The 17,075-nt window shown below is 39.7% G+C and overlaps 1 protein-coding gene across 1 annotated transcript; it reads left to right on the forward strand.

Moving 5' to 3' along the window:
- Positions 1-306: 306 nt before the first annotated feature.
- LOC132095704 (fucolectin-like) lies at positions 307-9,414 on the forward strand. Its single transcript, XM_059500816.1, has 5 exons — positions 307-427; positions 5,574-5,853; positions 5,947-6,086; positions 8,901-8,983; positions 9,292-9,414. Exons 1-5 carry the CDS (start codon positions 307-309, stop codon positions 9,412-9,414), a joined length of 747 nt encoding a protein of 248 aa, XP_059356799.1.
- The last annotated feature ends 7,661 nt before the right edge of the window (positions 9,415-17,075 follow it).

Below are 17,075 nucleotides of genomic sequence, written 5' to 3' on the forward strand. Positions count from 1 at the left end.
GCTGGACATTATTTTTTGGACGTTTCAGGTTTACCATTTCTTATTGCCCCGGCTATTAGAATGGTAAACCTGACGCGTTGTCGCAGGTTTTTGAGGCTGAGACTAGTCCCACCAGGATTTGGAGAGTGTTCTGCACTGTGTTGCGTCTGCTGAACCGTCATCTTGGAGTTCCAGGTTGACAATAGTAGAGTATGCATATAACTCCCTCCTGGTCTCGTCTACGGTTTTGTCTTCTTTCCAGTGCTGTTTAGGCTACCAGCCACCTTTATTCCCCTCTCAAGAATCCGATGTCGTTGTTTTTTCCGCATGGGTAGAGGTCACCAATATCTGGTAGACTGGGAGGGTTATGGTCTGGAGGAGAGATGCTGGATTCTGGCTTGCAATATTCTGGATCGCGCTCTCATCGATCAGTTTAATCAGCATCATGGTGAGTCCTCCTGAGATGCCAGAAGGCATTCATGAGGTGGGGGGTACTGTCACGGTGCTGCGCCCTAAGGGTTTGTTGCAAAGGTATGTAGGAGCTGCAATAATTAACATACAGTACATGTAGTGATTAAAAGCATTTGTCCAGAAAATTGATTGTCCAAAATTGATTTTATCACTAGACGAAAAACAAAAGCAACTTTGTACAGCTGTACTTTTACACTATGTTCCTGCTGATTTGCATAGTTATGAAAATTTCCACTGGCCCGTCCATATTGTAATACATTTCTATTGAGTTTTACCTATTCTATACGATGTCAGATCAGTGAAAATCTTGAGTTTACCTCAGAAATCCCTTTTTTTCAGTGAATCTTCAATGATTGAACAATTTTCCCCCAGAGACCAAAACACAATCTCCTGGACACAACCTGAGAAAGCAATTAAAAGGGGGTTCAAAATGGACAAAACATGAAAGGAGAATAATTGGTTAGTGTAAAGAAATGTTGATTACATTGTCTACATTCTCATTTGTCCATATGTTGTTGATAATCTAGTGTCTGATAAACAAACATTCAAGAAATAATAAATATATACATCACAGAATTTAAATGTTGTTATCAGCAGAAAATTCTGTTCATTAACGATTTTTAGAGTATTTTAATCGTCACACTAAATGACAAGTCAAAGCTACCAGAAATTCGCTTTTTTATGGATTTATTTTTAAAATTTTTCCTACGAGAACTGTAAAACCTGAAATTTTTGACCTTGTAGGAAATACTTTTTCAAAAATAATTTCCCTCCACATTATATAATTTACAGTCCATGTTTATTGTTGTACATTGTACCTTTCATTTAGATGTCCCACATATTGATTTTATAATACTGTATGTAGCAGAAATGACTCGAACCAGACAAATTAAAGAGTCGATCAGGGATGTGTTTGAAACACGAGCTGAATTCCTCAGTAAGGCAACAGGAAGTCATAAAACATTCTGTGCCACAAGTCCCAAGCAAGATAACCAACCAACCAAAGCTTTCACAGAACAGCTTTCACCATTAACACCACTATAACAATTATTGACAATTTCAATTTGGAGAAGAGATTTGTCAAATTTGTTGTTCGTAATTGATAAGCAACGCCAGGACATCATGCGTAAACCCATGAGAGTACTACACAAGATCCCCCCACTTAACAGAACCAGACTGAAATTCCTAAGGGGGAAGGGGGCTTTGAACCTCTGGTCTCCACAGAAGTCTTTGTCAAGAGAATGGCAAATAAACTGTCTTTTGTACATATATATGGACCAGAATGAACTCAAAAAGACTTCTAAATGAATCAGTCCATCGCTTAACTCCATATTCATTTATATGTAACCCAAACATTTGACTATCATGTTATAATCACTTATTGTGTATGTCTTTTAATAACTATGGGATAACTTAAGGATTCATAATCATGTTTGGTATGTTTGTGATGGAAACTGCTTGCTTGAAATAGTCCTGACAATCAAATATTTCTCAAATGTATCATAAATATGTTATAGGAATCTTGTCCAAAATTATACCCTGCAAGAGCGGGAAAATTCTGACCACATGCTTGGTAAGATAAACATGATTTATGATACCCCCGATCCAAGACTATATCTGATTGGTCATGGCAACTTTTGAGATATGGCCAACAGGCCAGTTTAAATACTCAGCACACCATAAAATCTTGCTTTTAGTCTCTAGCTTGGCTTCTGCTATTAGTCATGTCTGCATTTAGTCTCTAGCTATGCTTCTGCTATTAGTCATGTCTGCTTTTAGTTCTAGCCTTGCTTTGGCTATCAGTCATGCCAGCTTTTAGCTTTGCTTCTTAGCTTTAGCTTTTAGCCATGCTGTTTATCATCATTGTTCTTTGAGCGCGGTTCCAGCGTGCTTCAGCCTGCACGCCTGCTGTTACTTAGCCAAGATGAGAAGAAACACCACCTATAGTCTCGACAAACTTTACTTCTTTTCTTTTCCGTTTGAGAGTTTCGTGTTCTGAGTTAAGTTTTGTAACGCCGTCTGACCTCGTGTGCGCATTCAACTTCAAACAGCCCACACAACTCTGCACCTTCAGCCAACAACCAACCAGGGCTTCCCAAGACGTCACTTCAGTGACTACTGAACTTCCAGCCAATCAGCGACAACTTTACACAGGCAATGTACCTTCAGACATTTGTGCTGGTGTATCTAATATAATTTTAACCTCATTGAGGAACTCAATGCGAGGGTTGATTAAGTGATTGATGGTTGTTCATGTCTATGCAATTTAACGTATTGCTGTAAACTTGGGATTCCATATTTCCATTCTCTTAAACTCATCTTTCCCTAACTTTCGATCTTCCTGCAACTTGTGTGAATGTGTGAGTGTGTGCGTTTATGTGTTAGATTAGTTTATATGTCTTAAATTTATCTAATAAAGCCTTATTCATATTGAAAATAGAAGTATCTTGTGTTTTGTGCTTACAAGTTAATGTCTTATACTGCCGATCTTGTTACTGTGCTAATTGCCAGTGTTTTCACTATACTTTGGATATTAATATCCAGCCCAGATTTGATGTTAAATGGCTCGTTCAGTGAATCGCAGGGCGTCTCAGTAATCAGCCGCGAAACAGTGATTCTGTTCAAATTCCCTTTAAAATCTTAAATGATTCCCTTTGAGCTAAATTGACCTGTTTCCCTTACTGGACAACACAATATGATTATGTTGATTCAGCTTACTTTAGATGATTCCTTTTAGATGAAGATCTTATTTTGAAATCGAGCACAGTGTTAGTTCAGTCAGGCCACGGAACAACTTTACACGTTAGTTCAGTCAGGCCACCCAACAACTGGCCATTTCACCTTTAACTCATCCCCAGACGTCTTCACGAAGCTAAGCAAAGTTTCTTTCATTTTATTGTCTAGTGCTATTTGGTGAACATGGTTCAGACATTGCTTATTGTCATTACCACACCTGTAACACTACCAGTTTACATTTTACATTTATTCATTTAGCTGACGCTTTTATCCAAAGCGACTTACAATTGCTATATATGTCAGAGGCCGCAGGCCTTTCCTTTTATTCCTGTCTTCTGAGATCCCTTCATCTGGCCGATTTTTGAAGGCAGCATAGATGTATCCTTCGCTGCCTTTGATATCCCACAATCCCGTTCGTTCCATTCTGTGACAGTTAAACCAAAAAATAAAGATGCCGTCTGAAATTTGCGGTCATTGGTCATTTTGTGTGTAAATGTATGTTTTTGATCAACGTTTTCCACTTTTTATCTAATTTCTAGTGAGAAATTAATATTGCAGTAATGAAATATCCAATTAGTTATCACCAATGGTGCCTGCAAAGTCATTGCCTGATACGACAGCGAGGCAGCAAGTAACCTGCCTAAGTTTTTGGATGCAGCCGTTATCTGGACAAGGGCTAATGCTCTTGCCTGAATTTGAGTATTGACCATATGTCGTACTGCTTTAAAGGGGCATGCTGATCTTTTTAGCTGTTATAAGAGAGCACCCTTCGCTACTTCTATTCTTCTGTAAGGGGTTTCTGCCCCACTAAATGCCTTCCTAAAGGTCTTTACTTAAAGCTATCAGGGTACTAGAACCACTTGCTTGTTGAGGCTTATCTAGTGTCCAGTATCATTTCGTGCTAGACCTGTCATTGCATAAGCGAGATTTTTGCTCTCGCTGGCTCCACTGCGAGCCTCCGATGACTGGTCAAGGCTTTATACTTGCCGCATTTGCCGTCGTCCAGGGTCACACGGGTGCTTGAAATCCTTGAAAATGCTTGAAATTTACAAGGTAAAAAAAATGCTTGGATTTAGATAAAGTGTTTGAAAATGCTGTGCACTGATTCATTATAATTAGCTTTCTTACTGGTTTATCCTTCGATAGAGGACAAAAAAAAAGGAAGAACCTCCTCTTGCCGGAGGTTGCTGCTTCAGTCAGTGATGGCTCGAAATTACAAATTATCGTAAACCGAGAACTAAATATTTGAGTAGCCCCCTGTTAAGTCTGCTTGGCTTTGTTTTCCATGGCAGAGTGTGCGCTTCGAGCATATAAAGGTAAACAAAATTTTCCCTTCACTGTTAAACTAAATCTTAAGACTGTCGCGATTAAAGAGAAAAGTGAAAATGGATGAAAGTGTTTTTGTGGTATACATTTAAGAACAGCTTACAATACAGATTTTTGTTTAGAACAATGTAAATTGCTAATGTGCCTTTAAAAATCCAAACGATTTACAAGGTGTGTCTGTGTTGTATCTGTGCGTGTGCTTTAACTAAGGTAAGAGTATGTATGTAAAAGGTAATTTACCTCAGTTGTAAAGTGCTGGAAAATTTAAATGTCCTTGGAAGTAGTTTAATTTTACTTGGAAGGTGTAAGAAACCTGGTGCACTATTCTGTGAAATCCTTTAGGTCCTCATCTTCATTTGCATTTTGCCAGATTTGTTTAGTAAATCAGACTTGACCTGAGAGGTGTTCTGAGAAAAGCAATTCTGGAGGTCCTGTGATGTGTGAAATATATTCAGCAAGAATGGAGACTCGAGCTGCTAAGAGAAACACAGATAAAAGGAGGGATGGATGCTCTTGTCATATCTGACCATCACAGGTATCTGGTTAATGGTCTTTAACAAACACGATGGAGGAACTCTCTTATCTGTTCTTACTTTTGGGTGAGTATAAATGACACACATCACTCAGATGATGTACAATTATAGATGCTGTTTAGATATTCTTCATGAAAAAATGTTAAAGAATCAAATGCAACATAAACTTGATGGACATCCCAAAAAGCAATGGAAATATTTTGTTTTTGTAACAGGTGTCTTTTCCATTCAGGGGAGTTCAGAAAACTTGCAAGGTAATGTCCCATTAATTAACATGCATTAAGTAACATTAACCAATACACAACTTATAGTATTTATTAATATTTGATAATGTTGGTATTAAAATACAACTGCTTGTGGTTAGGTCATGTAAGTGCAGATCCATTAAAAATATTAACTTCACAGTTAAATGTAGTAGTAAATGGAACTGAGTGTTTTGGACTGGAATTTAATATTTTAACCCAAATGGACTGTATTGAAACTTAACACATTTGAGTCTTGACCTTCTGTCTCTTTAAATGTTTTCAGAGAATGTGGCATTAAAAGGGACAGCTGTACAGTCATCCACATATTCCACTTGGGGAGCTGCAAACGCCATCGACGGCATCAGATACGCTCCATTTCCAGGCTCAACCTGCTCCCACACAGGTAACGAGCTCAGCCCGTGGTGGAGGCTGGACCTGCTGGATTCTTACTACATTTACAAAGTGACAGTCACCAACAGAGGCGACTGCTGTCCGGAGCGAACGACTGGAGTAGAGATCCGCATCGGAAACTCTCTGGAAAACAATGGCAACAACAATCCCAGGTGAAGCAATGAAAACAGTTATGAACGTGTCAGGAGAACTGGATTTGATCAGGTCAGCTGATTGTGTCGTGGTTTCTCTCTTTCTCTCTGTAGATGTGGTGTCACTTCATCTTTCCCAGTAGGCAGTTCTGTCAGTTTCTCTTGCGGGGGAATGGAAGGTCGTTATGTGAACATGTACATTCCTAACATCCAGGCGGTTCTCTCGCTGTGTGAGGTGGAGGTTTATGCAACAGGTAATTTGTGAAATTTCACGCGGAAAAAAATAGGTCCATCCATTGTCAATAGTGTAGAGGTGTATGAAGCACAGCTCACAAAGATTTCACTTTCAAGCCCAACATCTTTCTGTTGGACGAATTTGCATTATCAACTTGAACATGCAGTGAAATCTACGTGTGGAATTTTGTAGCCCTCATGGGAAACTCCGGATCACACAGATTCTTATTGAAATCTTATTGGAAGTACAGTTGAGTTTTTTTCGAGAGCAGCAGTGTTGCCAACTAATTTTCAGGGGAAAGTTGATAAAGGCAGGTTGATTTGTTGCTAAAAGTTGCTAAATGACGTTATGATATCATTGGGTGATGATGTAATTACATGATGCAAAATTGCGTCACTGCGTAGAATACACAATGAGATTGTAAATCTTAACAAAAATATGATTTGAAATATGTTCATTTTAAGTATGTTTGGAAAAATAGTATAAAAATGTAAAATGTATTTGTAAATGTAATATATATATATATTGTTACGTCCCCCTCTGTGTCTAGGGGTGACAAGGGGAGTAACATATGCTATTTAAGAAAAATTAACAATTGTGTCGGTGAAAATGCAAACAAATTAGTGAGAGAGAGTTGATTATCTGTAATCCCAGCACTCACACTCATGGAAACGCTTCAAGATTTTTTTTACAATGTGAAGTCTTTGTACAGCATTCAAGGGTAAGGGGAAATTAGAGGTTTAACAATATGGATGATTCAAAAAAGAAAAGAATAAGACGCTTGTAGCTTCAGGAGGCAGGTGAAGGTCAAAATAACAAACAAAAGGGGGATGCTAACGGAAACAAAGTAATTTAACTTACCTAGCAAAGAAAACATCAAAATCAACAACATGTTTCTTCCCTGACTTCCTCACTGTTCCACAAAACCAGGAGAAAAGCATACGTTGATAAAATAAAAGTGGCCCCCACCTCCTTACTGAGTCTGCAGGCAGAAGAAAAAAAAGAAACAAATTTCTAATCACTACAGCCAGTACAACAGGCTGTCTTGAAGATGCACTACAGGCCCTGATCACACAATAGCAATCAAATACAACAGGCTTTCTTAAAGCAGCACCACTGCTTAAACCACCAACTGGGAAAACAGACAAGCAAAACTCTCTCTGGTGAAGTGTCCGTTCCCTCGGTTTAAATACAAGCTCCGCTCCACAGCTCTGACGAGGAACAGGTGACATCAATTAGGTCTTCTGTGAGAGGACAGGAGGAACAGAGGAAAACCAGCAAAAAAACTACACCTCCCAACAGGATGTCAGGCATCAATGAAACACAGTTACATATGGAGTTAAAGGAGCATTGCGTAGGTTCTGAAATTTCTAACCGTTACTGACACCAGTGGCCGTTATAGGAACTGCAGCCAGTCTCATGCTCGTTCCTAGTGCGCACGCTCTTTTTTTCTTTTTTACTTACGAGGAGTGTCCGTGGGTGTCTGAATTGCACTGGAGGCTGGTCGCTTCTTTCCATCCGCAGAGTCCATTTGAAAACACTATTGCCGTTGCTTACTATAATGGCTGGCGTGCTGTACGGTTGTAAGCCCAAGTAGACGAGAACGCGCATGACGTCACATTTTGTGAATTTTCACGCCAATTTGGGCCCGACTCCTCCACACACAATTGAGCCTACAGGCTGATAGAGGCAACCGTGGTGGACAGTCGAGGTGTCATTCTTTTTTTTACATCATGGTTGGCTCATACATGTACAAATGGAAACTCTATCTTAAAGATTTTTTTATGTAAAAACCTCCACATAGCTCCTTTAACACACAGTATTAACAGCAACAATGACATACGTTTTAGGATGTAACAATATATGTAAAACTTTTTTATAACTAGATATTTTTATATTTCAATTCAACATTGAATTATTAAACAGTGACACATTTTTTAACAATTACATTTTATATAGTAAAACTATACATTCTGAACAGTTATAGTTTGAAGCATTAGTTTGTTAGTACGTCACACAGAAACGTCCCAAATGAAACGTCCAAACGTCCCAATATGGAAAAGACTTTTCAAAAGTTTTTACAAGTTGCCAAATACATTTTTAAAATAGCTGAATTGTTGCTAGGTGCCTCAATGAGGCAACAGAAGGAGAAGATTGGAGGACCTGGTTTGAGGTCCTGTGTCTGGGGGGCTGAGAACTGACTACTTCTCATTCTGGTTTTGTTTTTGTTTTTTGAATGTGGTGATATCAATTTTCACTGTAGTTTGATATCAATGGTAAGTTGCTTTTGATAAAAATATCTGCAAAATTATTAAATGTAAATGTAACTCGCTACTCAAAAATATATATATATAATTTTTTTTAACTTATAAAATTCAACAAAAAAGGATAATGTAGCAAAAATCAGTGACGTGACATACAGCCAAGTATGGTGACCCATACTCAGAATTCGTGCTCTGCATTTAACCCATCCGAAATGCACACACACAGCAGTGAACAAACAAACTGTGAACACACACCCGGAGCACTGGGCATCATTTATGAGCAGTTGGGGGTTCAGTGCATTGCTCAAGGACACCTCAGTCGTGGTATTGCCAGCCTGAGACTCGAACCCACAACCCTAGGGTTAGGAGTCAAACTCTCTAACCACTAGGCCACAACTTCCCCATCACATACCTCATTCTCAGGGGCAGATATAAGTAAATGTTTAAGATTTGTGGTCAAAGGGGTTTGGCTGACAAAAAGCTTATGAATCCCTGATTTATATGTTCAGATAGTAAGTTAGTAAAACATATAATAAGTAAGTAACATATATGATATGTTTCTCCGACAGCCAAGAAGCAGGTGATCCGAGTGCAGGTGAAAGCTGCTGAGAATGAGGAAGAAGCTGAACTGAAGGAGCTTGTCTTAAACAAGGTGGATTTTATAATACTCATCTGACTAAAATTAATTGTTGAACATACAGCAAACAGAAAACATCAGGTCAGTTTAGACATCAGTCTAAAAAATAAGATTTAAGAAAATCAGATCAGATTTCCCCATCAGTGTGAACAAAAACCCACCTCAGTCAGTCTTTATGTAAAGACAAAACACATTGTTTTGACCAATTCTGATCTCTTCGTAAGATTTGTAAATTAAGAGATGCTCATTTTGAGCTGAAATGCCTCAAACTTGTCTGCGTGGGATTTATCCACTGAGTAACTGAAGACTGTTTCTGTGTTTAGTTAAATCAGACGCTGAGCGATCAGGACGTCATACTGACATGGAGGACGCAACCCAACGGGAAAGTCTTCCAGAAGAACAGGACTGTATTGAAACAATCTCCTGTTTGTTCTTCTTTGAAGTGAAATGTTATTTAATGCAATTCATTCTTAGTTACAGATATCTGAATTATTACATTAGATTATTGCATTAGGCTAACAATTTATAGTAATTTCTAAAAAATAGTTAAATATATTCATTTTTCATTGATTCATCTAGATGAAAGATATGTACACCTAAATATGAGCGAAAAAATGGTAGGATGTTTTAGCATTGTAGTTTAACTTTTTAAGAATAGATAAATGCCTTTGGGAGGATTAAAATATAAATCACATTTTCTCACAAGCAAAAAGCACCAACCTATTAAACACTTTTCAGCACTTAAAGGGATAATGACATGAGAAATCAAATCTGCCTTGTTTGTTTGTACCATTAAAGGGTCATGAACTGGTTTTACTGGTGTCTGAGTTCCACTTTACATTCAAAATCATCCAAATTAACAAGGAATAGGTTATTTTCGACCTTGTTTTTGAGACCAGCTCAAGAAACACTCTGTTTTTATGGGCGTGCTGTATTGAAGACGTGGAAGTAAACGCCCACAGCTGTGATTGGATAACAGTTTTGCATAGTAAACTACCTTTCTGTGTGTCTGTTTGACAAGCTACGTTCTTCACAGTTGGAGCCTTCTGTGACTTTGGTTAGACATGTAAACATATTCAGTACATATCAAGTGATCTCTAGCAAAGCATGTGCTGGTCCATTCCTTTCAGATCCCATATAGACAGCACAACATTGCTTTTTAATATGGCTGCGTATCTTGTTCGATACTTTTGAGGCACCGACCGAATTGCCTCAGTACTATTGAGTACTGAAAACACCTCTTTTTGTTCTGTACCAAATTTCGATACCTAAGGGGTTCATCTCATCAACATCAGTGAGCCAGTAAACGTGCAGCATGCTTGATGTGCCTAAATCAGTGATTGGCTCTGGTGAGGCGTCATGGAAAACACATGACCATTCACACTAGCATCACGCTACATAAGACAATTTATACAATGTAATCCATGCTCTTACTCAAAACTAACTTTAAACCACCATCGAATATTTGTAATAACTTTTGATTGTGATTTGTATATCATAATAATGCTGCAGAAATATGTTATTTGTAGCATGTTGATTAAAAAAAAAAAAAAAAATATATATATATATATATATATATATATATATCAAGCTAATCGTTACAGCAACTTTTCAGACCCCTTTAGCAAATTTTTTCCAAAAAAAGCGCCTAGTGACAAATCTAGTGTCTTCTTGCATAAACCTTTGTCTAGTTTGCATCTGATCTGTTCATTGATTGACTGAGAGGAGCAGCACTTTCAGTTAAATTCGATTCTGTTGCTTCTCACCCAGGGGCGCAACTATCCAGTGTTAGTGGGGTATGCAGCAAAACACCCCCCCCACACACACACACACTTCTAAATAAATAATTGCGACATCATCATGTATGGGCTTTTAAATAATAAATGTTTATTTTAAAGTATATCAGACAGCCACTCTAAGCCTACCATAATTATATGGTATACATGTACACACACACACACACACACACACACATATATATATATATATATATATATATATATTATTGGGGTGGCACAGTTCAAATTTTCACAGTTCGGTTTGTTTCCCGGTTCAAGAGTCAAATTTCGGTACAGTTCGGTATGTGCTATGTTTATGGAGAAACTATAGTTAAAAAAAAAAATCGAACTACGAGCAACAGCAAAAATAAATACAATATAGTAAAGAGGTCTAGAATTAGTTTTTAGGTACAGAAATTTAATAAAGTAATCAAATGTAAAACAGCATCGCATATTTGACTATAAATTAAAGATTGTTCTTTATTAAAGTTACAAAAGTTTTTGTTTTTTTTATATTCTTTTTATTAAACATTTTAATTATTACAAACAAAAACATATTTAAACAAAAACACAGCACAGGTGTAATGATAAAACCTTTCATATTCATCCGGAAGAAGGAGGCGGGAACCGGCGGACAATCAAAGGACATTTTAATAACAAAATAAACACAAAACAGCGCACCAGCCCCTCACGGACGACTGATGCGCACAAAATAAAAATCAACACACAACTAAAAGCCCAGGCCTGGTCCTCTCTCGTCCTTCACTGTCGTCGCTCCAGTTTTATATCCTTCCATCTCCTACGTGGGACTCGAGACCGGCGGTGGGCCGCAGGTGCCACTGATTTGCCCAATCACTGCCGGCCTCCCTCGTGTTCCCACGTCCCTCGGCCCCGCCCCACTCGCCACATACCCCCATCGCCCCTCGCAGGCCAGAGGGTACCCACGAGACTGCGCTCTACTCCCCCCCCCCTCCCTCCGGGGGGGACCGCTCACGGGAACCTGCGGGAACCTGGGGGTAGGACAAATGAGGCGAGAGAAAAGGAGATGGAAGGAGGAGCGACAGAGACGAGAGAGGGGAGAAAAAAAAAAAAATTAATTCCGGTTCCCAGACACACTGCTGCTCGGCCCTCCACCGGCTGGGTGATCTCCTCCGCGGTGCCTGGCGGTGGCACTGGACGGCCCTCGGCGGACGGCACGACACCCCTCCGCCGCCCGGTGGACGGCGACGGCTCCTCCGGTTTTGGGCAGCCGGCAGGAGTCCCCCGTTCCCTGCTCCTCCGGATACCTTCACGGAGGCAGCAGGCTCCGGCCCCCTGGCGAACGGGCCGACTCCTCCGCTCCCTCACGGAGGCAGCCGCCCCTCCCTATCGTGGGCGGTCGGCAGCGAGCTCGCCCATCCCCGGCAACTCACTCCAGTCCACCGCCTCGAGCGTCCATGGCGGCATCCTCCTCGCCAGCTCGATGGCACCGCGGATTCACCACAGCGGCGAGGGATCTTCAGCAGCGCGTCCCTCCTTCTCGGGCTTCGGCACCACTGTAATGATAAAACCTTTCATATTCATCCGGAAGAAGGAGGCGGGAACCGGCGGACAATCAAAGGACATTTTAATAACAAAATAAACACAAAACAGCGCACCAGCCCCTCACGGACGACTGATGCGCACAAAATAAAAATCAACACACAACTAAAAGCCCAGGCCTAGTCCTCTCTCGTCCTTCACTGTCGTCGCTCCAGTTTTATATCCTTCCATCTCCTACGTGGGACTCGAGACCGGCGGTGGGCCGCAGGTGCCACTGATTTGCCCAATCACTGCCGGCCTCCCTCGTGTTCCCACGTCCCTCGGCCCCATCCCACTCGCCACAACAGGAAAAAATTAACATATTCATGAACGTGGACAATTTACATACAGCATTTCATCATATGATTGTACCGAAATTTTATCCTTAAAAAAAAACTTAAAAATTTTCCACTTTTCCATTTTTTAAACAGGAGCGATTTACCATTGCAACAATACCTCAATCTTTCTAGAGTTACAACTTCAGATATCATAGATTTCCACATCTGAGAAGAGGAGGCATCACTACCAACCCATTCGACCATTATAGCCTTTCGAGTCAACATTAGGAGAAACTGAACAATCTGTTACAAAAGCTTTTTAATCTAGAGCAGTAAGTGATTTCTTTGTTGTTGCTGTTTGATTAATATAAAGACTGTCACTTTAAGAGAATGCACTGATACAGTGGCCTACACTCAGTGGTCTGTTTAAACTGACAAAGCTTAAATTAGTTTAGTTAAAACACAGTTATCAACGTGTGCTGTTAAGGTCTCATCTGTGCACGCACGCTATCAGCACCCGGGAGATGACGGAATAAATGACAGCTCATATTCCAGTTTTACATATTCTCAGAGCATAGACATCACATTTGCCTTTCACCAATCACTTATTTAGCTGCTGTCGCATCCCTTGACATGCCATCTGCTCGGCTCGGTGTTCATCTTCAGTTCTCTCTTCACAGCAGTTCAGTCAGTGTACTGTTTAAGTACATGAATTACTCCGGGATATTGGTTTGTTTGAACTCAAAGGGAGTGTCAGCCACATTAAAAAAGTTAAACGCTTAAGTCATTTGTGGATTAATGCATTATAGAGATGCGAACCGTTTAAAACGATTCAGTTCGATTTGGTGAACTGAATGATTCGTTCGTGAACCGGATATCCAGACTGCTTTGTTTTGAACTCTCTCACACAACAGACACAGAAGAGAAGACAATGCTGAATAAAGTCGTCGTTTTTGCTATTTTTGGACCAAAATGTATTTTCGATGCTTCACAAAATTCTACCTGACCTTCTGATGTCACATGGACTACTTTGATGATGTTTTTCTTACCTTTCTGGACATGGACAGTAGACCGTACACACAGCTTCAATGGAGGGACTGAGAGCTCTCGGACTAAATCTAAACTATAAATGGAGGTCTTAGGCCGGCGACACACTGGATGCATGGCGCAAGCGTCTCAGCTGCGTGACGTGTCTGTTTTTAATTCTGCTCCCATGTTAACAGGTTAGAGCTTGCAGACTGCCTGCGTGAGTCGCGGGTCTCAAGCCGCGCGGAAAATGCGTGTATGCTAGAAATAGAACCGACGCCTATTTTTCACGTGACGTGCGCGTGTTGGAAGCGTTTCCAGGCAAAATATAATAGGAAAATATGTTTATTTGTCATTTTGTACACAAATACATATTAATTCATGACACTTTGATGTTTGAAAGTCTATGGGTTGACATAAATTCAGATATAAATGTAATTTAAAAAATAAATAAATAATTATCGATTTTCAAATATTGCACCTGTCAAACATAGTCTTTTGCCGTCAATACTGTGTCCTTTATCAGTAGGCTTTATATTTATGCTCAACATGAAGTATAGATATTGTTGTCATGAAGACAAGATCCTGGTCTGTCGGCGGTCTCCCTCTATGTCACCTACAGCAGCAGCAGCGCGTCAGCGCCGCGTCAGGCAAGGTGCTGGTGTGTAAAGACACAGAAAACGCAATTTTGCTATCTGGGTGAACTAACCCTTTAAGTGTACAGCCCTAATTCTAATATGTTTCATCCAAATTTTCCCAAATTCTGCGTTATACAGTAAATTCCACTTTCATCGCTGGATTCTTTGATTCCGTGCCTGTGTTTTCCACAACATGAAAATTATAGAGCCCTACTATTTCTTCAGTATATACTATGCACATTTTCCTGCATTTTCTTTGCGATCTACAGTACCAACATTTTTCTGACAGTATTTGTGCAGTATGTGACTACGGCACACTATATGGAATACAGTGGCATCCCACAATGCAATGCACTCAAACTTACCTTCCAGTTCTAGTGAGAAGGACTGTGTAAACTGCAAATCATTTTGATTATTGCTTAATCTCCTTAACTCACTATTTGGTCAGACTTCCATCTGATTGATTTCAGCCAATCAGTTTGTGCAAACACAGACAATGTGATTAATATTCATTAACCCTTCAGCATTTGAGTTCTTGGAGTCTTCACTAATGAGCTGATGAGTGATTAGCAGTCAATGTGAAGCCAGTGATTTCAGATGGAGCAGCATTTAATACACAGAGCCATAGTTCACTGACAAGCTACAGAAAATCACGTTCACGTTCTGCAGGCAATATAGTCCAGTGATAATGAAATAAAAAATAAGTTTATGAAAGCTGTCTGTGTAGCTTGTCAGTGAACTACGGCTCTGTGTAGTAAATGGTGCTCCATCCGAAAGCATGTTAAAGGCAGGGTAGGTAAAAAAATGTATAAAAAACTTTTTTTCCAAATTTGTTTAAACTTTATTTATATATCAATACATAATTAAAATGTAAGTACTCTGAAAAAGAAAGTATAAAAATCGAGTGACTGTAGACCTCTCACGACTGTTTTAAAGACAGCTCATTATTTCCATTCACTCCACCCCCTCCCTTCTGGGCTCCTTCCAAAGTCTCTACTACGGCTCGCTAAGTAATGTTATGTTAGCTATATTACGCAGCTACGTGTGCTAATGACACATGCTTCATGAAAAAAATATGTATGATCAAAATACAAAAAGAAAGATTTACCTGTCCAGCAGAAATAAAGCCATCAAGGAGTCACTTTTCAGCCCCTTGAGTTCCCTCAGTTCTCGCCATCGCTGGAAAGCCACGCCGATATAAACTCGCGTTTTATTTCTTTATTTCATTGCCTTTTCTTGTAATGTTACTGTCTTCCTTTTTTTGCCTGGTTTGCCTTCACTAACTGCATAGGCTGGTACTGTGAATTTTGCTTGCTGTTTCTCTGCCATTGTTTTGGTATTCCTAGGATCCGTGCCTGTTGAATCAAACGTGCTGTTTCCTCAAATCAAACGTGCACGCGCAAGTGGGCAGGTCATGTGTGGCAAAAGGGTGGTTGCCATGGTTGCGAGAGAGTGACAGTCGCCTAAGCCAATCCTATGTTTCGTCCCGAAATGGAAATAATGAGCTGTGTTTAATACAGATTAAACGGTCTAAAGTCACTCGATTTTTATACTCTTTTTATCAGAGTACTTACATTTTAATTATGCATTGATATATATAGAAAGTTTAAACAAATTTGGAAGAAAGTTGTTTATACATGTATTACCTACCCTGCCTTTAAAGTACCACATTTAATAACATGTTTTTACTCCAAACTCATTCAAAACATCAGTCTAGTGTTTTAAATAAATCCTTCTGTGAGATGATGTGGCTTCTTACACAGAAATAAAGCATGCAACATATTTCATAGTATTCTAAGAAGTGATAAAGGCTATGTCGATTAGCATTGAATTATTATATACTTTATTATAATAAAAATTTATAATTATAATAAATTATAAAAATTTATAAATATAAAAAAACTGAGATAAACCATATTGTCATAATCAGTGAACGCAGTTAAATCTTCTGTTTATTCAGTAACTGCTATAGGGATTTCCTGATTTCTTCTGCGGGGTGTATTTGGAGTTTCAGTACGAGAGCGCCCTCTGGTCTTTGGATGGAGATTCACTGCTGATCACAGACCGTGCTTCAATGAAAGAAACAGTAATGTATAAAGTCATACTCAAGTAAAAAAAAAGATATCTGTTTAAACATATATCTGTTTCACATTTAGTGTGAAGTTAGGATGAAGTTGACTCAAATCTTTAGTCTAAAATATTTTTGATTCAAACTCTCTCACGTACCTAGACATCTTTCAAAGGCAGCCACAAACTGCCCAAAACATTCTTACATTTGTTTTATCATTTAGCTGTAGCTGAGATGCTATAATGGAATTATTCTATGCATTATTACAATTTGTGGCGGGAGGAGCACAACGACAGACACAGTGGGTTCAGGCCTCATAGAGGCTTTTATTAATAGAAAAAATAACTGTAGCAAGTTCTTTGGAGGAAAGGAAGAGGACAAAGGGGTCGGCTGGACTACTGACGTATTTATTAACAAATATAAAATTAAGGTTCACAAACACCAAATGGTGACTTCTATTCTGACACGTTGGCACAACACTTTCGGTTTGCTCTTTCCGGTTTCGGTTTCCGGTTTGCGTCAGCAGTACGTCTCTCTCTCGCTTGCTTCCGACTCTCCTGGCGTTTTATACTCTCTCCACGCCAATTACTAGAACAAGAAACAGGTGATGATAACTTTCGCCCAAACCACTCACTTACCGCTCGTCTCCTGATTCTCTCTCCCGCAGCAGACTTCGCTAAACCACGCCCCCCCTGCCACATACCCCCGCCGCACGACTCAGGCTGGGAAGCCATCCGGCCTGCAGCCCCCCCCCATTTC

Source organism: Carassius carassius, chromosome 2 (assembly GCF_963082965.1).
Source record: "Carassius carassius chromosome 2, fCarCar2.1, whole genome shotgun sequence".
Classification (NCBI taxonomy): Eukaryota; Metazoa; Chordata; class Actinopteri; order Cypriniformes; family Cyprinidae; genus Carassius; species Carassius carassius.